Source organism: Loxodonta africana, chromosome 21 (genome assembly GCF_030014295.1).
Source record: "Loxodonta africana isolate mLoxAfr1 chromosome 21, mLoxAfr1.hap2, whole genome shotgun sequence".
NCBI classification, from domain to species: domain Eukaryota; kingdom Metazoa; phylum Chordata; class Mammalia; order Proboscidea; family Elephantidae; genus Loxodonta; species Loxodonta africana.
The window spans coordinates 55,645,993-55,666,923 of record NC_087362.1 but is presented as its reverse complement, the minus strand read 5'-3'; the positions used below and the strand labels follow the sequence as shown (position 1 = coordinate 55,666,923).

General features: G+C 36.3%; 1 protein-coding gene across 1 annotated transcript in view; it reads right to left on the bottom strand.

Annotated features, from left to right (window-relative positions):
• Positions 1–1,116: 1,116 nt before the first annotated feature.
• The window catches only part of LOC135228338 (cadherin-8), a 66,870-nt gene continuing 47,055 nt past the window's right edge, over positions 1,117–20,931 (bottom strand). The window contains exons 2-3 of the mRNA XM_064273506.1: positions 3,961–4,212; positions 1,117–2,375 (exon numbers count right to left, since the gene is read on the bottom strand). Coding sequence (XP_064129576.1) covers positions 1,882–2,375; positions 3,961–4,212 — 746 coding nt within the window. The 3' untranslated portion in view covers positions 1,117–1,881. The remainder of the gene's footprint in view (positions 2,376–3,960; positions 4,213–20,931) is intronic.

Genomic DNA, 20,931 nt, shown 5'->3' with positions numbered 1-20,931 from the left:
TTGTCATCTGCTTCCTGGAGGACCTGACTGATACGCCTGGACTTCAAGTGTGGCACACACTTTAGGTATTTCAGATACTCTGTTATTTTATGTTCCTGCTGGCATCTTGCTCTGTGATAATTGGCAGGGCATTTCTCTTCTCTGCGACTTCATAAGAAATACACCTACAAATGGAAGAATCCTGGAGATGACTCAGTTGAACATTCTAGAATTCTGATCAAAGTTGATGACTCTTTGTTAATAGGTCTTAACTGACTGGAAAAAAAAAAGTGATGACAACAGAGGTATTTATAAAAATATATTTCACAAAGTAGGAAACAATACAGGAGTTTCTCTGAATACAATACATGGAGTAAATAAACAATATTGCATTAAAGCAAAGTAGAAAATTAAAATGATCTGCATGTAATACTTGAGTTTTATCATACATTATCTACTCCTAAATGGCAGGTTTGCATTACAAATTGAATATGCTCACATCTTCTAGTGCTGTTCTTTTTTGAGGTCTAATACGTTCTGCGCATCACCATGAGTATCAGGGAGATAAACGCTAAAAAACATAAGCAGTCAAATTATATACAAATCAGTTCCTGCTCTAATACAGTGGGGGCAACTTGAAGCATATTTACTGGGCTGGGCATTGTGTGGGTATCTAAAAGTCTAGAGTTTAAATATTCACATGAACCAATATACTTTCAGATGTTTGTGCTTGTAGTAAAAACACCAAATACTAGAATTATGAACAAAATAGAAAACAGTCCAAAAGTTTCTCTGGGAAAATGTTCCTGCCATCACCAGTCACAATAACACTTCTACTCTAAAGAGATTGTTAGCTCCCCTCTTGATTATATTGCCTGCCATACTCATCTCATCAAAATGTGCATGTATTAAACATTCGTTTTGTATATATATATAAAACAATCTAAAGAATTAATGGATATAATTTAGCTTTTTCTTCCCCATATAGTCCCTTAATCTACAGATTACCACCCTTAATAAATAAAAGCATTAATGGACATCAATAAAATATTTATTTTGAGGATTAAACAAATAAATTCACGCGCTAGCAATAAAACCATCCGTCTCTTATATAGTCCACTGTGTGATACAGTTTTTCTTTGTGTCCTTGTGGAAGAAGATGGAGTGGAGGGAACGAGTAATCCTGCTTCTAGAAACAAGTCTGTTTGAATGGGATTTCTCTCCTCCCACAACTGAGTTGGCATTCCCCACCCTGGAATGGATTACGAACATGTGAATATTTTAAGGCTCGACACAATATTTAAAGATGCTATTCAGTCTCTGGTTAGTGGGGCCAACAATTATGTACAATGTGTGGTCACTGTACCGTATAATCTAGGAGGCCTCCCAAAATTCCAAAAAGTCATAATGTACAGCAGACCAAGTATTGCTTTAACATTTGTGGCGGGATCCTTGTTGGTAAAGGGGAAAAAACCACTTGCATTTTTTTTTTTTTAAATCCTTGCAGAAGACACATATCAGCAGTAAATTCCGTATAGGTCCATTTTTCTAAGAAAGCACCTTTTAATTTTGATTTTTTCCTCTTTTTCAACCATTTCTCTAAGGAGTAGCCAGGATCCCAATCTTTGTCTGTGGTGGTCAAGTAAATATCAAATATCCAAAAACTTCTAGACACGCCACTTACTTTAATTCACACTCCACAAGATTTATAACCTCCTAACACATAATTTTATTTTTATTATTATATATTTTTTTGGTTCAACATTAAAATGTAGTTGAGTTTATAGATGATTGGTGCTAAACTTGCCTCTAAAACAAATAGCCACATTGGTTGTATCTAAGAGGGGTGACCCTAGAATATTACAGAATGCTCAGTTCCGCTGATTTATTTATAATCCACTGTCAAGTCTCTTTGTCACTTTCACCAACAGAGTAGAGTTCACCCAGTCTCTTAAAGCGGGGACCCCAGTCACTGAGGTAGTCAAAATTCTGGTCTGAGTCTGAGGTGGTGGACTCCAAGGAGCTGAGGGAGCCAGCCACCGACCCTCGGCCTTCATAGCCATAAATCTGAATGGAGTCATATGGTGGGGCCGTGGGGTCATTATCTGCCTCATGTAGCCGCACATTAATAAATTCATCGACATCCACACCATTTGGAACTGGAGCAAGTCCTTGCCTTGGCATAAACTGTAGATCTGGTTTAATATCCTTACGGGGCAAAAATCCATTAATTCCATCTGGATTCTGCAAAGTTGCAATGTCAAAAGCCTCTGTGTCCTCCTCTCCTCCTCCTTCATCATCATAGCGAATGATGTTTTCCCGAACATCTTCATCGTCTTTGATAATTAATGGCTCGTTTTTATGTCGTCGCAGAGTTACAAACAGCACCACAATGACTGTGAGAAAAATATGAAATAGCGATTAGTTAAACTAGCACACAATTTCACAAGCAGCACACCATATATATTAAGGGCTGGAGGGGCATTTTAAAAAACTTATGAGCATATAGCCTTAATAACATTTACTAGGGAATTGCACTAGTATTTAGTATTGGATTTTGAGTGGGTACCATTCCAGATTGGAAGGTGCTTCTGTTTATTAAATGGTGATGGAACTGGGTTAAAAGAATAAATTTGCATTTCTCCCTGATGCAGGCTGTGTCTAATACTGGAATGAGCTCTAAGCCGAATGACGCAGAATGGAAAATAGAAAAAATAGCAGGATTCCAATTTGCTGTGTATCTTGGGGAAGTCATTTAATATCCTTTGGTCCCAGGTCCCTCATCTATAACAAGAAAGGAACAGACTAGATCATATCTAGTGTACTTTGTGCTTTAACAATTCTTCAAGCCTCTCCTCAATCAAATATTCATTCACGGAAGAAGTGATATATCAAGATAAATGTCAGAGTTGCCTGGGCATCTTCTTGTCTGTATTTTCAGGAATCCTGGAACTTCTCTATCTAGGAAGGTAGGTTCCAAGGTGGGGAAATGGAAAGCAAGACATATACTACTAGCCAGATAAGCTAAATCAAATTTCTGACAAATTACCAAAATATCACAGCATAATGATGCTCATATCCAGGCCACTGAGTGAGTTGGGCAGATGTAATTTGGAAGGCAGTAACATTTACTCCACGGTATTTTATTCCTTAAGGACAGAATAAGATATAAATTTCCTTTTGTGTATATTTCTTGTGCCTGAGCTTCATTTTGATTTTATTCTATTTTTAATGAAAAGGTTACAGAAGTCTTCCCTTAATTTGCAAACTTCCTTTTAATCTGATGTTAATATCAAGAAAAATATATGAGGAACACAATGCAATTTTGAATAAATCATATATATATTTTTGTTTGTTTTCTTTTTAATTTCACCAAACTTTGTGATCTGATGGACTCAGTATCCCAATCTATAAAATGCTTACATAAAACAGTATTATGGGTATATGAGAGCCCCCTAATCTAGTAAACTATGGCACTTCAGAGGATCTGGAGATCCTTGAGGTATTCTTATCTTAGAGATGGAGCCCTGATGGTGTAGTGGTTATGACCTCAACTGCTAACCAAAAGAATAGCATTTCAAATTCAGCCGCTCCTTGGAAACCCTATGCGGAAGTTCCACTCTGTTCTATAGGGTTGCTATGAGTCAAAATCGACCTGACAGCAACGGGTTTTATCTTATAGATGCTGTCGTAACCACATAAAGGCTCACCCTACTTCAACCACACTTAGGCTTTGTCTGTCTTTTCCCTGGGAATGGGATTTAAAAAGGCACTGAAAAGTCTTCTCCAACTGGGCCTCCACCATCACTACCCTACTTCTAGTCATCTCCCCTACATGATCTCAAAGCTTGGAGAAATACAAAAGTTCCTCTCACTCAAGAGAGTGCTAATATCTGGGTAGGTCAGTGTTTGCTGTCCTTATTTACAGCCATTTATGAACCAGAAAAATGGTGAACATTAGACTATGAGGGAAATACGTACCTAGCAGCAAAATGATGCATGCTAATATGGCAATTAAGGCGCCCATACTGAGTCCAATGGGTAGGACATAAGCTTCAACATTACAAGACTGGACAACACCATCACTGCTACAGCCACAGACCCGGATGGTCAGGGTGCTGGTGCTGCTCAGCGGCGGATTCCCACTATCACTGATTATGATTGGTAAAAGATAGACTTCTTGCTTCTGGCGGTTGAATCCATTATGCTTTGCCAAAATGCTGAGGGAATTATCTGGAAAAAGTGAAAATTACAATGGTTTGCATCATTTCAAAATGGATGCCCAAACAACACTTGTTTTTCTAGTTCATAAATCCTCTGCAAACCTCATAACAATCCCAACTCCGCTGGACCACTCAGGCTCTCTGCTTCTCCCCTCTTTCCAGTTTTCCAGTTGGTATGGATCAAAACATCCACACTCTAATGGGATGCATGATTGGGGCCCCGTGATGAACTACATGGAGTTGTACCATTACTTTGGAGTCACAACAAATTATGTTTTAATAAAAATAATTGTCTGATGTCCACATTATCCTAAGTCTCCATAAATAACTCAATTTTTTTCATTTACTCTGTTAACAAATTGTGCAAAATCGAATGGACAGAGTTTCACCATATTTTAAGACATAAGATTTGTACTAAAAGATAGTCTATGTGACAATGTGACATATAGAATAATGCATTTTTTTTTACTCCTACAGGAACCTATAAAAGAGAGTCAGACATTCCCAGGAGCATTAACATTATGATACAACTAAAGTCCTGTTGAACTCCCAAGTGGAGGGGATAAGCCATGCATGTTAAGTTTCTGAAGATAGAGAAAACCAATAACGGTTACACAATAAGTACAAAACGAGAAGTCATAGGAGCGAGTGTTCCATTTTCCACATGTCAGTTAACTATACAGAGATGCATTTGGTTATTTGGAGCAATACCTAGGGGTACTTAAGCAATATTAAGGACATAGATATACTTCAGTTGGAATCAAATTGGTCAGCATATATTAGTCCTGTGTTCCTCAAATATTCCACTCCAAGATAAATTTTTTGTTGTCCATCATTGCCTTCTTATGAACTACAATCACACTGGATACAGTAATTAGTAATATATTTTCTTATTTTGATTAATGAAAGACTACATCGATTTAAAATTTTTTTATTTTATTTTTTTTAAATAGGAGCACTTTATCTCATAAAAAAATAATATTCCAGCCAGTGTTATTAGGGTGAATTGGTTATTTTCACTGGAATTTTTCTCAAATATTGGTAAGTTTGCAGACTCCAGAACACTTGGCTACCTCCTTGGTGAATTTTAAACCAGTAATTTCCAACTGTCGTCCAATTTCTGATTATCAGTGGTTGCTACTGGTTTCAAGAATAATCATATACATGGGCAAATATTCTATTCATTTGAATTAAATAGATGCATTAAATAGTACCAAGTAATATTATACCAGGATTTCAAAAAATGATAGCCTTTTCCCAAAATAGGTACATACATTATTTTTGCTTTGTTTAACATATAAATAGGCCTTAAAACAGTCAAACAACAACAACAACAACAAAACACTCTGATGGAGTTAACTTTTTTTTTTCCTCAATTAGTTATGGTTGTGCCTTATTATACAGTAATTTGAGGAGGGAAAATATGTTTCTAGTAGTGGTGTTTAGTGGTGATATATACAAATGATCCAATAATCCAGTAATCTAGAAGGGAATACCAATAAAGTAAAGTCAGGGGAACGTTCCCTAAAAGCACATACGTAATGTACAGCCAGGTTATATTTTGGGAACGTGGGTGGCAAGTTTGAGTACAGTTAATTAGTACAAGGAACATTTGTTGATGATTTCACATACCGTAGTTTAGAACATAAGATAAGAATTGTTCTTCAAGATGCAATTAATAAAATTACAAAGAGGCGTTGTCTTTTTGTGGTTGACATTATTTATGAGAAACTATCTTTTCATATCCTCTCTCTTTAAAATGATCTATAATGATAATTTAGAAACTGCACAAGAATATTCCTTGTTGCAAAACAAAGCTACCTCTTTTACTATTTAGGAAAGCATTGGTGAGTCTAAGACAAAACGCGTATTTTTTACTACTTCTGGCATTTTTGCATGTCATTCCTCTTTCTACGTACAGAAAATTCTTCACTGGCTAAAGGAAGTTTATGAGTCACTGATGGGGCTTTACCTGCCACCTCCAGGCAATGTAATTCCCTATTTTGATGAGCACCTCCAATTGAATACATTTTTTTGTTAGTTTTAAATTAAATGTTCGTTAGCTTATTTTTAGGAATGTAATGCATGTCTATGATAAGAAGTTTAGATAACACACTCTAGTATAATGAAGAAAAATATTTCCAATACCCATTAATATGTTGTTCTTAGGTGCTGTCAAGTGGGTTCCAACCCATAGTGACCCTATGTGCAACAGAAAGAAACATTGCCCAGTCCTGAGCCATCCTTACAATCGTTGTTATGCTTGAGCTCATTGTTGCAGCCACTGTGTCAATCCACCTCACTGAGGACCTTCCTCTTTTCTGCTGACCCTGTACTCTGCCAACCATGATGTCCTTCTCTAGGGACTGATCCCTTCTGACAACATGTCCAAAGTATGTAGGATGCAGTCTCACCATCCTTGCCTCTAAGGAGCATTCTGGCTGTACTTCCTCTAACACAGATTTGTTCATTCTTTTGGCAGTCTATGGTATATTCAATATTCTTCACCAACACCACAATTCAAAGGCATCAATTCTTCTTCAGTCTTCCTTATTCATTGTCCAGCTTTCACATGCATATGATGTGATTGAAAATACCATGGCTTGGGTCAGGCACAGTTTAGTCTTCAGAATGACATCTTTGCTCTTCAATACGTTAAAGAGGTCCTTTGCAGCAGATTTACCAAATGCAATGCATCTTTTGATTTCTTGACTGCTGCTTCCATGGCTGTCGATTCCGGAAATCTTCCACAACTTCAACCTTCTCTCCATTTACTATGATGTTGCTCATTGGTCCATTTGTGAGGATTTTTGTTTTCTTTATGTTGAGGTGCAATCCATACTGAAGGCTGTGGTCTTCGAGTCCTCTTCACTTTCAGCAAGCAAGGTTGTGTCATCTGCATAACACAGGTTGTTCATGAGTCTTCCTCCAATCCTGATGCCCCGTTCTTCTTCATATAGTCCAGCTTCTTGTATTATATGCTCAGGATACAGGTTGAATAGGTATGGTGAAAGAATACAACCCTGATGCACACCTTTCGTGACTTAAAACCAATCAGTATCCCCTTGTTCTGTTTGAACAACTGCCTCTTGATCTATGTAAAGGTTCTTCATGAGCACAATTAAGTGTTCTGGAATTCCCATTCTTCGCAATGTTATCCATAGTTTTTTATGGCCCACAGAGTTGAATGTCTTTGAATAGTCAATAAAGCATAGGTAAACATCCTTCTGATATTCTCTGTTTTCAGCCAGGATCCATCTGACACCAGCAATGATATCCCTGGTTCCACGTCCTCTTCTGAAACTGGCCTGAATTTCTGGAAGTTCCCTGTTCATATACTGCTGCAGCCGCCTTGATAATAATGATATTGTTCTATAATTTCCACATTTGGTTGGATCACCCTTCTTGGGAATAGGCATAAATATGGATCTCTTCCAGTCGGTTGGCCTGGAAGCTGTCTTCCATATTTCTTGGCATAGACGAGTAAGCACCTCCAGAGCTGTACCTGTTTGTTGAAACATCTCAAACGATACTCCGTCAATTCCTGGAGCCTTGTTTTTCGCCAGTGCCTTCAGAGCAGCTTGAACTTCTTCCTTCAGTACCATTGGTTCCTGATTATATGCCACCTCTTGAAATGGTTGAACATTGACTAATTCTTTTTGGTATAATGACTCTGTGAATTTCTTCTCTCTTCTTTTGATGCCTCCTGCCTCGTTTAACATTTTCCCCATAGAATCCTTCACTATTGCAACTTGAAGCTTGAATTTTTTCTTCAGTTCTTTCAGCTTGAGAAATGTCGAGAATGTTCTTCCCTTTTGGTTTTCCATCTCCAGCTCTTTGCACGTGTCATTACAATATTTTACTTTGTCTTCTCAAGACGCCCTTTGAAATCTTCTGTTCAGTTCTTTTACTTCATCAATTCTTCCTTTTGCTTTAGCTGCTCGACGTTCAAGAGCAAGTTTCAGAGTCTCCTCTGACATCCGTCTTGGTCTTTTCTTTCTTTCCCGTCTTTTCAATGACCTCTTACTTTCTTCATGTATAATGTCCTTTATGTCATTCCACAACTTGTCTGGTCTTTGATCACTGGTGTTCAATGAGTCAAACCTATTCTTCAGATGGTCTTTAAATTCAGGTGGGATATACTCAAGGTCATATTTTGGCTCTCGTGGACTTGCTCTGATTTTCTTCAGTTTCAGCTTGAACTTGCATATGAACAATTGATGGTCTGTTACACAGTTGGCCCCTGGCCTTGTTCTGACTGATGATATTGAGCTTTTCCATTGTCTCTTTCCATAAAAAAAAAAAAAAAATTTTTTTTTTTTTTCCATAGACGTAGTCAATTTGATTTCTGTGTGTTTCTTCTGGTGAGGTCCATGTGTATAAAAAAAAAATTTGTGTATAGTCACCGTTTATGTTGGTGAAAGAAGATATTTACAATGACGAAGTTATTGGTCTTGAAAGATTCTATCATTCGATCTCTGGCATCATTTCTATCACCAAAGCCATGTTTTCCAACTACTGTTCCTTCTTCGTTTCCAACTTTCGTGTTCCAATCGCAGTAATTATCAATGCATCTTGATTGCATGTTTGATCAATTTCAGACTGCAGCAGCTGATAAAAGTCTTCTATTTCTTGATCTTTGGCCCTAGTAGTTGGTGTGTAAATTTGAATAATACTCGTATTAACTGGTCTTCCTTGTAGGTGTATAGATATTATCCCCACATGTCTGCCAATTTTTCGTACTGTGGGGGCTTGCGTGTTGCTGTGATGCTGGAAGCTACACCACCGGTATTCAGATACCAGCAGGATCACCCTTGGAGGACAGGTTTCAGCTGAGCTTTCAGACTAAGACAGACTAGGAAGAAGGACCCGGCAGTCTACTTCTGAAAAGCATTAGCCAGTGAAAACCTTATGAATAGCAGCGGAACATTGTCTGATATAGTGCTGGAAGATGAGCCCTCCCGGGGTGGAGAGCACTCAAAAGATGGCTGGGGAAGAGCTGCTTCCTCAAAGTAGAGTCGGCCTCAATGTGTGGATGGAATAAAGCTTTTGGGACCTTCATTTGCTGATGTGGCGTGATCCAAAATGAGAAGAAACAGCTGCAAACATCCATTAATTATTGGAACCTGGAATGTACGAACTATGAATCTAGGAAAATTGGAAATCGTCAAAAATGAAATGGAACACATAAAGATCAATATCCTAGGCATTTGTGAGCTGAAATGGACTGGTATTGGCCATTTTGAATCAGACAATCATATAGTCTACTATGCTGGGAATGACAACTTGAAAAAGAATGGTGTTGCATTCATTGTCGAAAACAACCCATTAATACAAATCTCAAAATTTGTCATGATATATCTTTCTATGATTGAAATATTATGCCAAGAAAATATGAGTATAGAAAATTATATACCTTATGTCTCCTCTCCCATCATTAAGGGTTCTAAGTGAACAGTATCTTCCCTCTAATCTCTTTACCCCTGGAAGTTCCAATTTAGCTGGAAAATACAGTGTTAAGTTGGGGGTAGCCCTATTGGGGAGCCCTGGTCACAGAGTAGTTAAGAGCTCAGGCTGCTAACCAAAAGTTTGATAGTTCAAATCTACCAGCTGCTCCTTGGAAATCCTATGGGGCAGTTCTCTTCTGTCCTATCAGTTTGTTAAAAGTTGAAATTGACTCTATGGCACACAACAAAAAAAAGTAGGGCTTAAGCTGGGCATCAAATGGTGGGGGAAATGAGTCTCAGTTTTAAGCAAGGGATTAGAAAATTCAGATAAAGAAGGACAACTCATTCATCCAGTAAGCCAAATTTAGTGACTGATAGGGGCTGCCTGGAGCAAAGGAAAAACAACTATATATATATATATAGTTTTATATAAACTACAGAAAAAATATCTACAAAGTTAAAGGATATTTTATGTGTAATTTTATGACGGGTATCTCTTACTAAACCTTACATTTTTTAGCTTCTTTCATGAGGATTTAAGAAACTGTAGTTCATCCATTTTTGCTGCTCTGTAGAATTCCATTGTATACTCATACTCTTGTACTATTTCTGGAGAGAGCCCTGTGGCAAAGTGGTTAAGCACTTGGCTGCTAATCCAAAGGTCAGTGGTTCAAACCCACCAGTGGCTCCATGGAAGAAAAGACCTGGCGATCTGGTTCTATGAAGATTACAGCCTAGGAAAACCTATGGGGCAGTTCTACGCTATCCTATAGGTTGCTATGAGTTGGAATCCATTTGACAGCATCCAACAACAACAACACTAGCTGTGGACATTTGGGGGGTTTCTATTAGGTATGAAGATTGGTGGTTTTCTTTGCCGTTTGTTTAGATGTCTTTTCCTTTTTTTGCTTTCCAATAATGCACAGGGGTAAGGGCAGTGATATAAGGGGCAGTAACGCAGCTGTTTACTGCCTCTAAACCTGGCTTCAATTCTACTTAGTTATTTAAAAACTATTTTTCCAGTCCTTCATATTTTCATGCATTTGTATTTTATTTAATTACTTATTTTGTTGTTGTTATTGAGAATAGACACAAAAAAACAAAACACACGCCATATTCACCTTCCTTTTCTGAGTTGTTCCACACTGCTCCCTAATGGGAACCCTGATGGCATAATTGTTAAGAGTTTGGTTGCTAACCAAAAGTTTGGCAGTTCAAATCCACCAGCCACTCCTTGGAAATCCTATGGGGCAGTTCTACTCTGTCCTATACGGTTGCTATGAGTTGACTCAATGGCAATGGCTTGGGTATTTTGTTTGTTTGTTTCAAAGAGTATAATGCCCAAGACAGACATTTTTCAAATTCTTGTGGAATCTAAACTTTCTAGAGCCATGTAGTCTGGATAAACCCCTGAAACTATTGCCCTGAGATAATCTTTAAAACTTAAACCAAAAATATTCCCAGAAGTCTTCTTAAAATCATGCATTTGTATTTTATGTCTCCTTGTCTTTGCATATTAGTCTGTTCTCCCCTTATAGATTTTGATTCTGTTTACCGCATGGATTCTAGTATCTTTTTGAGCATAGAAAGTAGAAGAGCATGCCCTGATAATGATTTGTTAGACAAAACAGACATTTTATAAAACATGAAAATATATAGAAAAATGGAAAAATCTGTTAACGGCCCATAGACATATACCTCATGGTTTTTTTAATTTAAATCTTTTGAAGTTGAGTATACAAAAACAAGATTTTGCCAAAAGATAGAAGGACGTTTTGCCGAGAGATATTTTAGAAGTGGGTGGAGCCAAAAGCACTTGGCGTTCCCTAGAAAGGGCTGATATTTGGATGAGTTGACTAATACACAGTAAGTGCCCATCTTGTGCAGGTGTGTTGCATTGAGATAGAAACATATCTTAACCTTACCACTGGCTCTCTGATACTCTCAATAAATGAAGTACTCAAACATCTATAGTTTTCGTTATTTCCCCCAGTTAGAAATTTTCCCTCTTGCCTGACTTCTGGACTATTTTATTTATAAGCATTATACCACGGAAGATGAAGGATTTCATTTTCACAATGTTGCTTCATCCACCACACCCATTTGATTCTATTTATGACTGATAGGGAGGTGAAGTGAATTAATATCACCAGGCATGCCTCAAATGACAATATTCCTGAAGTAGCGGTGTACTTGGTGATTCTTTACACCTAGACTAAGAAATACAAGGTATACACTAAATAAACAGTAAAGAAGAGACCAGATAAACAAGAACTATTTTCATTTTTATAGACTTGTTCTGTTTCAGACAGAATAGTAGAGGTATGCCATTTGGTAGGAAATTTCTTTCAGATTCTGACAACAAATTGATTCTGAATAAAAATATTAATCTTAACCCGAGTTTTTGTGTTTTTGTTTCTCTGAAGCACTTGTTAGAATTTTATTCAAAGTTGTTCGTGTTTGTGTCAGTAAGCCATCTTAAAATTAAAGTCTTAGAAATTTTATTCAATTGGCCTTTTGAACTTATAGAAACAAATAGTTAATACCCAATAAAATATTTGTATTTTTTTCACTGAGCTCTAATCCCTGGAGGGATAATAGTCTCAGACATAATTCTATTCCCAGGCTCCAGGACAGGACTTGACACAGAGAAAGAGTGTCTTAACCACCTTGGTCCCCTTGTTTAAGCTGCTTTACTTGGAATAGATTCGCTTTCAAGGAACTGAACACATAACTGATTCATTAGAACTGAGAGATGATTAAAATCAGTCATGAAATTAAATAGAGCAGTTCTATTCTGCGCACATGGGGTCATCAAGAGTTGCAATCAACTCAATAGCAACTAACAACGACAACATCTATCCATCTATCTGTCTGTCTATCTATCATCTATCTACCTGCCTATCTATCTACCTATCATATTTCTTAACCTAATTTCTATTATTGAATAAGACAACATCTGGTAAAAGTACCATACTGGTATTATTATCGTAATAGAAATGTAATGGTCTTGTTGTTGCTGTTAGGTGCCATCATGTAGGTTCTGATTCATAGCAACCTTATGTACAGTCGAACAAAACATTGCCCATTCTTGCACCATCCTCACAATCATTGCTATGTCCATTGTTGTAGCCACTTTGTCAGTCCATCTCGTTGAGGGGCTCCCTCTTTTTTGCTGACCCTCTACTTTACCAAGCATGATGCCCTTCTCCAAGGACTGGACCCTCCTGATAACATGTCCAAAGTAAGTGAAACAAAGTCTCACCATCCTTGTTTTTTGGGTTTTTGGTAATGTCATTGGACTATATATACATATATTTATAAATAAATATGAATATAAATTTAAAAAGAAACACAAATATATATACATACGAGTTTTTAAGGATATTTGGTATTTCTATTAGAGAGTAGAGATTTCTTTTTCTTCCCGTGACTTATAATAATGCCTCATGGTCTAGCCTCTGCCTGGTTCTCCAGCCTCATTTCCCACCACTCTCATCCTTTTTCTCTGTGTTACAACCACCTTGACCTTTTTTAAGTAAAGTATCTTTCCTCCTCAGCACTTTCACATCTGCTATATCTTATGCCTGCATCTCTCTATCCCTCTTTAGCTCTGATTTGCCTAGTTAACACTTATGTATTCTTTATGTCTATGCTTAAATGTCACTTCTTTGTGGATAATTTCTCTTACCAGCATCCCCTCATCTCTTCAACTAAATTAGTTATATGATCTATAACAACCTTTGTATTTTCATCAAAACACTTACTACAAAACAATTATGTTGTAATGAGGATCGAAAAGACAGTAGGGATACAGAAATAAACTGGGAAAATTCCAAGTAACAAATTACCAATTTAAGATGCATAATAAGTGTTCAACAAATATTTGCTGAATAAATGAATGACTAAGTAATCTTAAGCCATATTTTGTGGGGCTCATATTTATTTCTCTTCATGTTATTTTGTCATGAGGATTAGAAGTGGCTCAAAATAAATCACAGAGAGAGAGTTCAATTTCAGGGTTTTGGGAAGCATAGAAGCATATGTAGCTTGGGGCCATTTACAAATATTTAAGAGAAAAATAGATGGTTTCCAAGCCTTCCTCTGAGTGTGCTTCATACCATGTAACATAAGGAATAAATTGAGGATGTTTAGATTCAAATATAGAACACCCAGAGGGAAGGAACTTGTCCTAAAATAACAGAAACACCACCATATAAAAGGGGAGCACCCAGAATTCTCTTTACTGAGTTGAACTTGATGCCTTAGTTCCATTTTTATAGTGAAACATACAGACTGAATTAAATTTGCAAATCTCCTATGACTAGGAGAAATTTCTTTTCCGATTATGGATATCAGTTATTTGAATCATCTAAAGTTGGAAATCAAAGGCCCTTCTTTCACACAACATTAATATCCTTGTAAGAAAAGTTTCCTTTAGTAAATAAGGCAGAAAGTATTGTAATCACTAATCAGTCCTATTTGCATCCTCCATGCAAAATAAAAAGTCTATCTGAAGAGATAGACTGTGCCTACACGAATAACTTAACTCTTCAACTTTTTTTGTGTAATGTCTCCCACAGTCCTTAACTTCCTCCCTCTCTTGTTTCCTTCCTCCCTTCCTTCCACTCATTTTTTTTGTATTTTTAATAAAACAATAATGGCCATCATTATTCCTGTTATTATTTAAATATCCCATATTCTTCCACATCATCCATTATTTTTCAAATTAAATACAGGAGGAAAATCCTAATTCTTTATTTGGTTCAATGTAGTTTATCTGTTGTTGTTGTTGTAATACAGAATTTATGCATTGCTCTAGGTCTCTTTATGTGAAACCATAGAGCTATGGCTTTTGTTTGTCTTTTTCGATACAAGCAAGAACAACAAGGAGGCACAGTTAATGAAGGCCGTTGCCAGACAAATGTTTATGACAAAATGAATGGAGAAAGAGAAGATCAGTAGATATTATGCCTTTTTGAAAAGTCTCTCTAACATTTGACTTGCAAATTTAATTCAAATTTTCTTGGTTAAGTCAAATGGAATGAAAATGCCAAGAAGGTCAAAACAAAGGAAAAGTGCCACTCTGCTTAGAAGGTATGGACAAGTGACTTAATTAAGTTCTTATCTTTGTGCCCTGTCTATTGTTTATTTATAAAGACCTAGCAAAGCAATAAAGACATGAAATCCAAAAGCGTTCAGCACATTTGATGCATATCTATATAGCATTCAATATTTAGGAATATGAAGCAAAGATTATTGCATCTACCTTTCATTTATACCTTTTTTACTCTAAACATTGAGTCTTGTTGGAAACAATCAGGCTACAATGAATTAGTAAAAACTAAGACTGTGTGAAGCCAGGCTCCTCCAGTACCATTATAATTTCCTATATAATACATTGAAAGTGCACCAACATACTAAATCTGCCACCAGCAGCTGGATATGCTGAGCTACCTAATTAGATCATTGGTTTATTTGTCATTGTTTTCCTTTTTTGTCACTCATTCGTTTGTTTACCCTGCCACCTGATGTCAATAATCGCAATGTCTATCTGAATACCGACTCATTACTAAATCTGCTAATATTTAATAATAAAATGCATCTAACCAAAAAAAAAAAAAAAAAAAAAAGGTCATCACTGTTGATCTATTCTGACTCATAGGACAGAGAACTTTCCCATAGTGTTTCCAAGGCTGTAATCTTTATGGAAGCAGGCTACCACATCTGTCTGCCACAGAGTGGCTGGTGGGTTCGAACCACTGACCTTTGGGTTAACAGCCAAACACTTTAGCCACCGCATCACCAAGACTTCATAAGTACACCTAGCTTTTAAATATTAACTAAGGTTTACTTTAGCTTTAGAAAAAAACACACTTATGGATTCTTTCGGAAACTCCTATACTAACACCAAACCTAATGATTAGTCAACAACTTAAAATTACATATAGAAGGAATTAGCTTTTTTTTTTTTTTTTTTTTAACATAGGAAACTTATTCCACAGAGTCTTTATGCATATAGGCATCCAACTCTCAGAGTTTTATAAATATCTGCATGGTTGTTATTTTTAAGATGAAGTGTATAAATGATGGACTGTGCTTTTAACTTTGCAAAACTCAGAACTCATTAAGTGGCCTGTGAAAACTTAAAGCAGCTTCTACATTTCTTTGTGAAGCTGTATGTACTCAATTTGTTAAGATAAAAGGAAGTGCTATTTTTAAAGATAATATGGCAAGGGTGTTAAGTGGAACTTTTCCTAGGAAAGAAATGATGCTTGCTATATCTACCCTTTTGTTAGTATTGTTGTTTATATGTGTATTAGGGGAGATAGTAGGATATTAGTAAATCTGACTAAATATATTTATGATTTACAGAAGCAGGACTGGAGGTTTTTCTTCCCTGGTTCTTCTTACGTATGAAGAATTGGGTTTTTGAACGATAAATTGGCTTTCTCAAGATTTCTCAGCTGGGAGCTAAGAATTACAGTCAATAAAGTACAATCTAATGAACTTATACAATCTCTTGCTGTCACCTTAACTAAAATCACTTCAGAAATCCAACCAATAATGGGCTGTAAAATAGTTTTATTAGAATACAAGATTAACAGAAAAAAGAGAAAGTATGTAAAAGGAAGTATCAGAGGACATTACCAAATTGTATGTCCCATGCCATGGCACCTTCAACGGAAACAAGGAAGAAATAAGTAACCATGGCCACAGGTGGACTAGAGTATAATCTTTTAGAGGGGTCAAAAGATATCCACTAGAACACATTATAGATCTAAATCTCATACCGTGAGACCCACTTAACATTATATAACTATAAATAATTTATGCAAAAGTGATCATTTCTGGTGCCCGAGAGAACTGCAGGCATCACAGAGTCCATGTTCCATGCTAAATTCAATCACGCTGTCCAAGGTTTCTAAGTCTGATGATATTTCCACTGAACTTAATTTGCTTACTCGCTCTTACTCAAAATCCTACATGTACTTCTTAAAGATCCCTTAATCCTCATAGGAAAGTCAGATTTACCTTATTCCATGCAATGAGGAATGAAGATCAATATGACCTTTATTTTACCTGAGCAATACCTGTGTTGGCTAACTCACTGGAAAGTGAAAACTGTACCAAGATCCAAGTTCTAATTCATTTGATTTTAAATCTTTAAAGCTTTTATTCATATGAACAGATTTTGAAAAGAATTTTTTTATCCATTTGGACTTGTGCAGAAGTGCAAACAAATGCATTATTATTATTATTTATCATGCATGCTACTTAGGATCAAAAGAAAGCAAAACAAATAAAAATCAAGACTCTTAATGGAATTGAGTTTACTATGAAAATTCCAGAAATCAACTAGTTGTGGTTACAAATCCTGACATTAGAATGCAAGTGGAGTCAGGAGAATAACTTTTCCACCACAGCCTTATAGATTTACTAAAGGTCTTTAAATATTTAAGGAACCCAGAGTCAGGGACTAATTCATTTCACACTGGAACTGATAAATTTGTGCTCATTAGCACACTTGATAACAATGGATTGGAAGAAATCTCACTGTCTGGCCCAACTGTTTAAATGAAGTACACGTTGTGCAGAAAATATTAAAATCATTAACTATAGTGAATATAGAACTGATGCTATAAAAGAAGGAAGTACCAAAAGTAGTTTTTAATCTAAATAACACTTAGATTCTGCTTTGACTTGAAGAGGGTCAAGGATCCATGGAAATTATCACTTCATTACATCACTGGATCTCCTTGAAGATTTGGGATTTGCACATATGAAAATAAGACATAAAATGCCTCAGTAGGCAAGTCACCAAAATGGTACAAATCCATTTCCCCTTGCCATCATCCATGCTTCCAACTCAACTTCTTTCAAATCCATAGCTACACATTCAAATCAGTTATTCAGTCTCTACCAACACCACTGGCAGAGGAGATGTATCACTGTGAGAGGAAAGTCTTCCTCCACACGTGTCCCACCGAGCTTGTTGCAATGCAAAGGGCCATACTGCTTTTCTTTCTCACCAGCTAAAGTGTAAGAGTACCACCTAACTAAACTTACATCTCTAGGCAGAAGTCTTAATATATAGTGAAAGCAAGAGGATGGAAGGCAGTTATGTCAATAAAATTATCATTCAAGCAGTGGTCACATTATCATTCCTTCCAGGCTGCTGAGAATGGCATGTGATTTTGAATCTTATAATCCACATTCTTTATAGTATTGGAAATAGTAGTACTGTTTTGATCAGACAAAAATGACTTTACATTAAAGGTCAAACAGATATTCTTTTCCTCAAATTCACCCACATATTAACAGGTTAAAATTCAGATGGCAAGAGTAGAAATAAAATGAATGAAAAAAAAAAAAAAAAAGGATACCTGTGTAGGTCACCCTTATGATTGAAACAGAAATCACATCAAACTCATTCAAACTCTTTTTATTGAAAATGTAATCTGATAAAATTCCCCATTGTTATACACTATAGAGGAATCTGAATACATTTTGAAGTCATGCATGAATTCCTTTTAATACTTTCTTTTAAAATAAAAGGAACGCTTTTGGATGGGTTATGAAATATTCTCAGGATGATATTTGATTTTCCAATCTTTTCATTCCGAGTTGGCAATAGATGTGTCGTACTTGCTGGCACTGGGCAGTGATACAAATACCACAACCATCAAATTCTCCACATTTTGGAATTGCAGAGGTATGCTTAACAAATAGAAGTTTAGGGAATTTGCCCCCATTTGAACATTCTGATTCTTAAAGAGCTTACATCAGATGTAATTTCTTTAGGTGTGTGTTTCAGATTCCTTAAAAATGCCACAATGGATAGTGCTCAGGCCCTGGAATCATTCAGAATTGTGTTTGGATTCTGATTTCATTACTTACCTTTCTGAATTTTTAAAATAATTTCCCCAAGGTCACAGCAGGTACTCTTATTGTACCCAAATTATTAATTAAAGAACTGAGGGTTAGAAAGTCTTTGAGGGATAAGTGTGTTGATCCACTGAAGTGATTTTAACAGGATCTGTCATGCACAAAGTATTTAATAAAACTTATAATAATAGTATTTATTATTAATATACATAAGATTATTAGTTAGCTAAGATTTTAAATAGAGAGTTGTAATCTTTTAAGAATACTTGAGTTTCATACTTTTTAAAAAATCAATTTCCATTTGGAAGCCTGTGTTCAAATATAAAGTAAATTGTAAGGAACTAGGAAAATACGGTTTAAGAAATAGAGCCAGACTCTTCAAGATGCATATTGAGAGAAAGATTCCAGAATGGGATATGAAGTTCGTTATAGTACCCAAATGCATTATTATAAAGTGATTTCCAAGGAAATGTTCCACCTAACACAGTGTAAGTCTAGCAGTCAACGGTTTTGGTCATCCCAATCTTGATTTTAAAATATATTTTAATCAAAGGCAAGCCTAGATGAACTCACATCTTCTTAAGTCAACTAAGAAAAAGCCAAGGTTCAGTTGCAAGGTGCTACCGTTCTCAACTAGTTCCAGAAACTCTTCAGAAATGATGAATCCTGGAGAGAAGCCTATCAAATGCATCCTTACCTCTTTACATCTCCCAGGTCTTGCATTACACTGGACATGTAGTAGGTAGTGTTAAACGCTTAGATGTTCCTTTATCACCTTATTGTTTAAGTCTTTTTAGTTCAAAAGCATTGAAATCATTTGGTAGATTTCTATCTTTTACTTTTTGTCTTGTGGCCTCAGGATTTTCACCAGCCCCTGTTGACTTGGGAATTCAGAAAGAACAAGAATTAACTTCTTGTTGTGTGACATGTTGGGTTTGTTGTCATACTCGCAAAACCTAGTGGATGATTTCCAAATACGAATCATCTTTTTTGGCCTCTGCCAAGTCTCTGAGATGAGACATTATCGGGAAAATCTACCTTTGAAATTCCAGGGTTACTATTATTATCATCACCATTTTTGTTAAGTTGTTGTCGTTATACCAATGGAACAATCCATTTGCAAGCATTTCCGGAGAGGCCATGAAATTAACATCTGTCAGCCATGCACCAGTTACTGTGTTATGCAAAAGACAATTTTTCATGACCATTTTACTAAACTGAAAAATTGAGATTTTGGAAGAGACTAAGTTATGCGTTCAAAATCACAAAATGACTAACAGGGACATGTATTTCATTCAGTATAATCTATACTTATCAAAAGTATATAATTGATAGTTTTATTTTCAAATCATACACATTTTTGTCATTGGCTTCCAATATCTTTTGTAACCACAGTAAAGAAGAGATCAAAATCCTAAATGAATTCTAAATCATTTAGTTTTTGATGTCATGCCTCGCTAGATGATGACTCCACTTCCTTCCATTTCTGAATTATTGTAAGACTACCTAAATGACTCTTCAGTATCTGCCTGAATAGGTCCAAGAATAAGAGGATCACTACTTCATTGTAGTCTATGCATAACTAAACAACAAAAACCATTAGAACATTCCTCACTATATTTTATTGACCTCCCTCTCCCTAAATCATCTGTTGTTCTTCCTAAACCTAGGTTCTGTGAATGAATATAATTACTCATATATGCAAAAGGATTTAAATGGAAGTGTCTTAGTCTTCTCTTGTTGCTATAACAGAAAGACCACAAGTGAATAGCTTTAACAAAGAGAAATTCATTCTCTCACAGGCTGGTAAGCTATAAGTCCAAATTCAGGGCGTCACCTCCAGGGGAATGCTTTCTCTCTTTGTCTGCTCTGGAGGAAGGTCATCAATCTTCCCCTAGCTGGGGAGCTTCTCCGGGCAGGGACCCCAGGTCCAAAGGACACAATACTCTCCTGGCTCTTATTTCTTTGTGATATGAGGTCTCCATGTCTTTCTGCTTGCTTCTCTCTTTTATATCTCAAAAGAGATTGGTTTAAGAGACAATCTAACCTTGCAGATCTCATCAACATAACTGCTGCTAATCCATGTCATTAACATCATAGTGATAGGGAAATCACATCAGATGAAAAAATGGTGGACAATACTGGGAATCACAGCCTAGTGAAATTAACACATACTTTGAGGGAAAACAATTCAGTCCATGACAGGAAGAAAATAATTATCGTGGTCTTTCCATGTCTTCTTTTATAAAGCAAAGCATGTACTGTTTCTAATAATAGTCTTGACTATTACCCTGCTCCTTTCTTGCCCAATACAAGTCTATTCTCCCCACTGCATTGTGAGATCTGTTTTTATCATGATCAAACATACATGTTCAAATGTCTTTAATGGTTGT